Source organism: Medicago truncatula, chromosome 2, assembly GCF_003473485.1.
Source record: "Medicago truncatula cultivar Jemalong A17 chromosome 2, MtrunA17r5.0-ANR, whole genome shotgun sequence".
NCBI lineage: Eukaryota > Viridiplantae > Streptophyta > Magnoliopsida > Fabales > Fabaceae > Medicago > Medicago truncatula.
The window spans coordinates 16,212,597-16,221,666 of NC_053043.1; the positions used below are offsets into that span (position 1 = coordinate 16,212,597).

At 30.6% G+C, this 9,070-nt stretch overlaps 1 protein-coding gene across 1 annotated transcript; it reads left to right on the plus strand.

Annotated features, from left to right (window-relative positions):
• Nucleotides 1-2,349: 2,349 nt before the first annotated feature.
• LOC11444890 (uncharacterized) lies at nucleotides 2,350-5,433 on the plus strand. Its single transcript, XM_039830103.1, has 5 exons — nucleotides 2,350-2,526; nucleotides 2,619-2,755; nucleotides 4,049-4,213; nucleotides 4,833-4,997; nucleotides 5,086-5,433. The coding sequence occupies exons 1-5, from the start codon at nucleotides 2,409-2,411 to the stop codon at nucleotides 5,200-5,202; spliced, it is 702 nt and encodes a 233-aa protein (XP_039686037.1). The 5' UTR covers nucleotides 2,350-2,408; the 3' UTR covers nucleotides 5,203-5,433.
• The last annotated feature ends 3,637 nt before the right edge of the window (nucleotides 5,434-9,070 follow it).

Consider the following 9,070-nt stretch of genomic DNA (forward strand, 5'->3'; position numbering starts at 1 on the left):
ATGCATAATATATGCAAGGTCCAAAGTTCAACCTCCGACCACCAAAAAAAAAAAAAAAATTCATGACCAGGTAGTCGTTATTATTATTATTATTTTGACAAAAGGTAGTCATTACTCTTAGTTATTCCCTAATTTTCGGTTTCAATATTCCATTTAAATAGGCACTAATATGTACGTCTATATGGAGGATATACAGTGGGTTTTTTTTTTGACAAAAAGGATATATAGTGGATTGGGAAGAGAAAAAATGGAAATAGGTTAGGTTACTGAAGTATAATGGATTCTTCCATCACTTATTTTCATTTAGTCACATGTTTCCACCGGTCATGATAGCTGTAAGAGAAAATCACCTGTTTTGATTTTAACCACAAAAAAGAATTGAGCTTGACCTTTTCTATGAGAACGGAAGGACTTGAAGACACATTGTTGAAGACGCGATTGTTCATTTCCTTCCAAATCACCCAAACAGATGCGAACCAAATTATTCTTAAAAAAAGAAAAGAGAACCTACGCAAACCAACCATATGTATAAACTGCATGAAATGTTGGCGAAGCTCTCAGGAAGAACCGCTGAAATACCAGACAATTTTATAATATTAACACACATTAATTGTACAAATAGTTTTTTTTTTTTAAGAAATGTGAAAATGCAAAGGGTACTTACATACAGGGACATAAGGAGTAAAAAGGATAAGTTGATAATTGAACTTGCCACTCTCCTCCCAAAAATGAAAAAATTTGAATGAATAAGAGCAATTTCCAACATCAATGTAAGTTATTTTATATCGAATCTAATTATTAATGACAAGAATTTCATTAAGTTTTATGCTATGTTTAACTCATTCTTATAAAATTAAGTTGTAGGGTACAAAGTGACATTTTTTATAAACTCATTTTAGGTCTGGTGATAGACTCCCTCATTTTAGGCCTATTAGTTTATACAATGTTTCTTATAAAACTTTGACAAAGTTATTGGCTAATAGATTACGACCGCTTATGGTTTCTTTGGTCAGTCCTTGTCAAAGTAGTTTTGTTCCTAAAAGACAGAGCAGAGATAATATTATTGTGGCGCAAGAGGTGATCCATTCTATGCGCAGTAAAAAAACAGGAAAAGGAGGGATGTTTATTAAGATTGACTTGGAGAAAACTTATGACATGTTGAAGTAGAGTTTTGTGAAAGAGACCCTACAAGATAGTGGACTTCCTCAAGAGTTTGTAGATGTCACTATGAAATGAATCCATTATATATACAGCGACGCGTAACCGAATCCATCCTATTTCTTGGGAAAAGCTTTTTGTATTCCTAAAAAGTATGGTGGATTGGGGTTGCATTCAGCAAGAAACATGAATAAGAGACTTTTTTTTGCCGTCCAAAGGTTGTCTAAAAGATTTGAGAACTTTTATATATAAAATATGAGATATTTTTTAAAAAACAAAAAATAAAAAATAAAAAAATTAGAAAGGAAATTTGAATGAACTCTTTGGCTTCAAAAAGTTGTCTAAGAAATTGAAGAACTTTTATATATAAGATGTGAGATCATTTTTTAAAAGCTATATAACAACACAAAAATTAAGAAAGAAAATCGCAACAATTTTTTTGTCTCTAAAAAGTTATCTAAAAGACTTACGAACTTTTATATATATAAGATAAGATATGATCTTATTTAAAATAAAGCAAAAAATTATGAAGCAAATTTGCATCAACTTTTTATTATTCCAAAAAGATGACTAAAGGATTTAAGATATTTTATATATAAGATATGAGATCATTAATAAAAAGCAAAAATTATTTATAAAAAAAAAAAAAATTAGAAAAGAATTTTGCAACAACTTTTTTATTTGGATTTGATGTAGACTAGATTGTAGGTTAGTTTGGTCTATTCTCAATCCTACTCATATAATATATATTATGGTACACAGAGTTGATGGTCAAACCCTTTAGCTTGTTTGAGCTTTGACTAACTAGTGTAACCTCTGTTTGTTGTATTCTTTAACTCTTGTAATTTTTAGTGGTATCCTAGGCACAGCTTATGCTTGGGAACTGACGCTTGGTGTATTATATAATTTCATTTTGATTTCTTAAAAAAAAAATATATATTATACTCTCTATCTCATTTTAGTTGTCACTTTAACATTTCTTTTATTTTAAATAATTTCATTTAAAACCGTATAAAGTAAAAAAAATAAAAATGAGACGGAGCCAGTATTGAATATATTGATTATTGTTTTTATTTTCCCACTTTTTATTGTCTTATTTGAAAATCAAACGAGAGCGGGAAAATGAGACCATTAATCTTCCTTTCTTTCACTTAGCTAGTTTCAACGAAAGTGAATAAATAGAAACAAACTTAGAGATATTACTATAAGAAAAGAAAAGGAAGAAGAAGAAGAAGAAGAAGAAAGTAGTAATGGCTAAGAACGCAATCTTCATCATCATCTGCATTGTTTCGATCATCTTCTGTTCATTTTTCATACACAAACTTAACCAACAAGAATCATCTCTCCTTCAACTCAAATCTTCTTTAGGTATCTATAACTCAATTCTTTATCATTCTTGTTTTCTTGTTGTTTTTATTATTCATTAATTATTACGTTTATTTGTTCTTTTTTGTTGTTAGAAATCATTCAATCAACATATACATCAATTCTGGAGAAGAGTATATTTGACATTAATGAACAAGATATTGCAATGCTTGAGAACATTAATTTCCAATTAGCACAAATCGCTGATTTCTTAGAGAAACACAAGAATCAAGTGAGTTCTTTCATTATTTATTTATTGCTTCATTTACTGTTAGTTAGTTTTAATTTATGGTACCAAAATGTTGGTGATTTTGCCTATTGTTTAGTGTCAAAAGCATTGTGTTAAATTCGAAGGTGTGTCCGGTGTCACACACGTCTTAGTGTCCGACACCCACACATCTGATTAAATTCGGTTAACTTATTTTCTAAAATTATTGGTGGCATCCGCGTTCAGTGGTGTTGAGTCCATTTCTGTAACCGTGCTTCAGAGTGTAACTTGGTTTCAGAGGTGTTTGCAACAATATCACAACGGCAATATCGACCACATTTTCCGCATTTTACCACAATTCCCGTACATGGTTGATGAATAAAATTCAAATAACATTTCTGTTAAATCTTAATTTTGTTTCATTGGTAGTAGTAGTTTAAGTGCTAGGGATCATCATGGGAGCTATGTAAATGTCTTTATTAGTATTAGTTTCATTCAGTTTTATTTATTGCTTGTTTTACTGTTGTTGGTGGATGCATGTTTTGTTTCAATTTGGTCTTTATGAAGATATCATTTGAAGCTCATATATTCTGCATCTTTTTAATATGGCTTTTTTCCCATTTTTTTCGTTTTGTTTCGTAAAATGTTTCGCCATGCTCTGATGTATGTTTCTATTACTAGACATTTTCGTTTGTAAACATTTTGGAATTATGGTCAAGATGATGTGACTACAGTTTCAGATTTCCTTCTTATTTATGGACCATGGCCTGTAATTTTGGTGCCAAGATTATGCAGATTTTTCCTATGGTTTAGTGTGAAAAGCGTTGTTAATTTTGGTCAGTGATAACAGTATATCTGTTTTAGAAGTGTCCGTAACAACATTGCAACTGCAGTATGGATTACATTTCCATGCATTTTACCGCAATGACGGTATATGGTTAATGAACAAAATGACATTTCTGTTAAAAGCTTAATTTTGCGTCGGAAAATGTTTTTTACCTGGTGCTTATAGTAGGCTTATTATGAGACATGTTGGTTAGGGGGTGAGGTTAGCTCTGCAGGATGGTTCTGGTGCCTATTCGTAAGGTTATTCATCGGTGGTTTAAACCTTTAAGTTTCAAGTATAGTTGTAATTGTTTTGAGTTCTCCTTATATACGAGCTCTCCATTCAATTAAAGTAAGTTACCTTATTGAAAAATGAAAAAACAAATTATATCCAGAAATTGCATCTCATAAGTTGATAATCTAGTAGGTGAAACCATATATAATTGTTACATTCTTTCTCTCTTTTTGCTTATTTTATGCTGTAATTTGTAGGGATGGATACCAGCTTTGAAGAATGAATTGTTGGCTTTCATGTCAAGTCTCAAATCTTATCTTGATTTTCTAACTTCTAAAATCAGTGAGGTCTCTCGTGTATCCATCAATACTTTAGTCACAATTTTTCATAAGTTTCAAAGTTCAGCAATACCATTCATGAAGGTACGTACGTATAAACTTTGACATCTTTACTTTTAACTTCAAAGTTCAGCTTCACCAATATATCACCCTATTATGGTAAAGTGAATTAATGTTGTCAAAAAGCGGCTATAGTGTCATAATGCAGAGTACAAATTTGTACAAACCACTATTGTTTTATAATGCATGATTTAGTACAAAGTGTTATCGAATGTTGTCTATAGCACTGCAGTGAAGTAGAATTTGAACAAATTTTCATTTTCTGCAATCTGCAACTGATAATGCTAAAGTGGATATTGCTGCAGTTTTGTTTTACCGAAATTTTAATCATTTACAAGATGGAGTAACCAATTTCAGTTTTTGGATATTCCTTGTACTTCATAGACTGTGATGTAATTTCTGTTAAAATTTATACTTTGGGCCTATAGGTATTGATTCATAGTTTAAGTGCTAAATCATTTGAGGTATCATGGGAGCTATGTAAATGTCTTTATTGTATGGTTGTAATTATTTTGGGAACTTCTTATATGTAAGTTTTGCAACTCTTTTGGGCTAGTTCAGCATATTTGACTGTAGATTCCTTTATGACTTTGCTCAAACCATAAATAATTGTTGGTTTCTTCATTTTTTTTGGTATATGTAGGAGTTGATACAAGCTTTGAAGATTCAATTGTTGAATTTCATATCAAATCTTAAACCTCACATTGATTTTCTAACAACCAAAATTAGTGAGGTCTCTCTTATGTCCATCAATTCTTTAGTAACAATTGTTGAGAACTTCCAAAGGTCAGCAACACCATTCATTAAGGTACAGATAATCTTTAATTTGAACTTTGATTATAATTTCTAATTGGTAGTTTCACCTGTATTGTATATAACCCTATTATATTTTACAGGAATCATACAACTCGGCCATACAAATGAGTACGTCGTTGCTTTTTGGAATTGTGAAGTGGCTGAATGATTTCTTTCATTTCTGTTTGGAGGCTGCAAGACAGTATTGGACTCGTTAAATAACTGAATCATTTAGATGCAAGCTATTAGGCTGAAGGGTAATGTTAGCAATGAAGACAGTTATTGTAGTTTGAAGTTGAGTTTTTTGGAGCTAGAATTTTGTTAGCAATTAAGATAGTCATTAGTTTGTTAATCTCTTGCAGTGAGAAGCAGTGTTGAGTTTCATTTTTTTTGACTAGAATCATAGGCTTACATAGAACTGAAGAAGGTAAACAATCTATGGTAACAATGTGTGGTATACAATCCAGAGTTTTCTCTATCTAAATCCTATCATGATCAAGTAAAACAAATTTAGCTTATTAGAAATGATTAACTTGGTTTGCATTTCTACAAACAATGGAAACTAAAAGAAGAAAAAATGTGAAGGAATCACTTGTAAATCGTCAATAAATTGATTTGTTTTTATTTTCTTTTCTTTTCTCTTTATTTATCTATCTAGAACGCCTTCTTTAAATTTCTTTAACAATATCAATATTGCTTTAAAAATGAATAAATACACAAGTTTAAGCTTATGCCCCTTTCAAAAGTTTTTAAACATATAATGAGAGCCTGGATAGATTATTTCTTTGATATTGCAGAGTCAAGGGCAGCTATTAAGTACAAACAATAAGGTCTCATGACCCTTATTTTGCTTTTCAAATGAATGTGAGAATTTACAAATTGCAATATACAAGTATGTGAAAGTGGATGAATTTTGTGTCCAGACCTTATTTCTTTTTTTTGAACAAGGTCCAGACCTTATTTCTACTTAGATTGAATCTCCAATTCATTAGAAAAAGCAATTTAATGTTTTCTTACCATTTAAAAGTTTGAAGTCCCATATCGAATAGTTTTATGTGATTTTCAGTCTTTATTATATGGATGTGTAATGCATGTTGCTAACATGTTAGTGGTAAGAAGAGATTTTTCAGGCGGAGTTTTGATTGCAATTAAATATTTAATTTATCAATATCAATCTAACTGTTGTCGGAGAAGTTATCTTCTTTTCATTTTATTTTTTTGATAAATATATTTTTGATCCCTATAAATATACCTTTAAATTTAATTTTTCCGCTGCCCAGAAAAGTTATCCTCTTTTCATTTTTCTTTTGGGTTAAATATGTTTTTGGTCTATATAAATATACAATTTTTTTCATTTTATTGCCTCTAAAATTTTCCTTCGAATGTAGTCTTCCAAAAAAATTTCATTTTCACTTATTTCTCTATAAAGTTTTATTAAAAAATATGAAGTCTACATATGAGTTTATAATCTCTCCCAAAAAAAATTAAGAGTTTTTAAACAAAACATGAATTTAAATATTTTTGGCGGTTAAAAATTCATACTTAATTCAAGTTTTGTTGAAAAATTTAAATTTTTTTGGGGAGAGATTTTTGCAATAATTTTTTACCCTTGTTGAAAAAAAAAATACAATGATACACATGAATTGACTTAAAAATAGGGACCAAGTGTGGTTATTGAAAAATTTATAGGGACTAAAAGTCAGAAAAAAATTTTTAGAGGGAGAGAATAAAATGAAAAGTTGCTATATTCATAGGACCAAAAACATATTTAACCATTTTCTTTTTGTATAGGCAGGACAAAGCCCAAAGAGTAAAAAAATACAAAGAAACGACATCTTCGCCATCGCCACCATGTCCCATCAATCCTCTTTATGTCCTTTTAGAAAAGTAACACCCTGATCCACACATAAATAAAAAAGAAGCCTAAATCTAAACTACACACAATTGCCATCCATCCAAGGGTCACACCGAAAAGATGTGATATCTCCATCGCCTACCACTTGACCCACCTTTTCTTTAAACCAGCTCGCCCCATAATTCGTAGGCAAAACCTTATAACACAACCCTTCCTGATCAACCAACAACCTCCAACACCACTTCTCTAACAATGCTTGATTAAACTCCCTAAGCCCCCACACCCCAACCTCCTTAGTCGAACAAACTTTATTCCAATTGATCTAGTAAATTTTGCTCCCCCCCCCACACTAAAATAAAAAAGAAATAACATAAGAGTAAAAGTCGATCATCTATTGAGAGATTTTTACTTTTCCACTCTGATAACCGTTTGCGGGTACTTTCAATAAGCAATTGCAAAAAAGAAGTGTGAAACAAATTCCCTCCAAACAGAAGCTCCATATAAACAAAAGGAAGTTAACCAATTTACTATTCAACACGACAAACTCTTCCACCAGCCATGTTTCGGCTACATTGATACCATCTAGTAATCTTTTATGGAAGTTCACTTTTAGACCTGATTTCAATTCAAAGAGAATCATAATAGCCTTCAAAGCTCTAATATTTCCCCAACTATTTTGTCTTATAAATAATGTATCATCAGCAATCTTCAAGATGTAAGATTCAAAAGGGAGATTGATTACCCACATCAAAGCCTGCAAAAATACCTGCCTCAACAGAAGTATGTAACACATGCAATCCCTCTGCAACAATTATAAATGAAAGAGCTCTTATACATGAACCACCTTAAGTGGCATACACCCTTTTACACCCACACACATTTGTGACACGTGGCAAAAACATTGAAAGAAGAGATAAAAAAGGTGGTGATATGATGTAAAATTACTAAAATACCCCTAACACATGGGGTGTACATAAGAGGTGTATGAAAAAAGGTGTCTACCTATCTTTTTCCTAAATGAAAAAGGAGACAAGGAGTTTCCTATCTAATCAAACAATTTACCAAGTTTACAAACCACTCATAAAAGAGACAAGCATCACCAAAGTGGTTTTGCAAGAACCATTGCCAAGATTCCAAGAAACACTTTTGATTGTGTTTACAACCTTGCAGACACTAGATTTTTTTTTGAGACAGTGTGTGGAAAGCAATAAACTGTAAAACATGGATACATCACAAATGTAACGATTCAGGTGGCTTAAACAATATATTCGTCAATTAGTAAACACTTTCAGACTCAATACAAATTTGAATTAAAAAAAAAATGATATTGCCAATACAAAAAAGTATTAATTAATAGACAAAACAAACTAGCTTTTTTTTACATATTATAAAAAAAATTCAAAACACAAAATCAGAAATAAAATAAAATTTCAACACACCAAATCCGTTTTTTATTATTCAAATCCGTTTTATATCCAAATCTTAGTAGACAGTAACGAATGACAATTGAAATAAAAAGATAGGCATATATGATAATTCATTCTCAAATCAATTGTAAAATAATAAAAAACTACAATTAATTTACAAAACCTAGTAATCTTGTTAAAAAAAAAAACCTAGTAATAACAAAAGGTGCCCTTCATTCAGATCTTGTTCCAAGAAACACTTTTGATCGTGTTTAAAACCTTCCAGACACTAGATATTATTTTATTTTTATAATTTTTTTTTTTTAACTCATTATGATATTTATATTTCACACAATTAGATATTAAACTCACAAAAAGGAAAAAGCCCATTAGACAGGTTACCAGATTCCTCTTTAGATAATATTATCAAAGGGGAAATGCCTATTCCCACGAAACATGCATCAACAAAAATCTAGAATTACATAACCACCAACCCATGTTTTCGATCAAATAGCAATTTTAAAAAAATATTGTGGTGTGAGCACTTTTCATGTAGCCACGTGCACATTTCCGTGGTTTTCGTTGATTTTGATTTGTGGTATATAGCACCACTGTTATCAAAGTTAATGTTGACGGTAATTTTTTTATTTTATTTTTGAAGATTAGGTTTTGGAGGTCTTATAAGAAACAATGATGGTGATTTATTGTTGGGTATCTTTGATTTTTGTGGTATTACTTCTTATTTGGCAATTACTTTTATGCCATTCTTGATTTAGATTCGAGAGTGGTTTTTTTTTTTTTTTTCCTTCTAAAGAAGCCAAAAAC

Coding starts and splice junctions, on each gene's coding strand:
- LOC11444890 (XM_039830103.1), top strand. CDS start 2,409: ATGGCTAAGAACGCAATCTTCATCATCATCTGCATTGTTTCGATCATC. Junction 2,756..4,048: donor TAGAGAAACACAAGAATCAA/GTGAGTTCTTTC, acceptor TGTAATTTGTAG/GGATGGATACCAGCTTTGAA. Junction 4,214..4,832: donor CAGCAATACCATTCATGAAG/GTACGTACGTAT, acceptor TGGTATATGTAG/GAGTTGATACAAGCTTTGAA.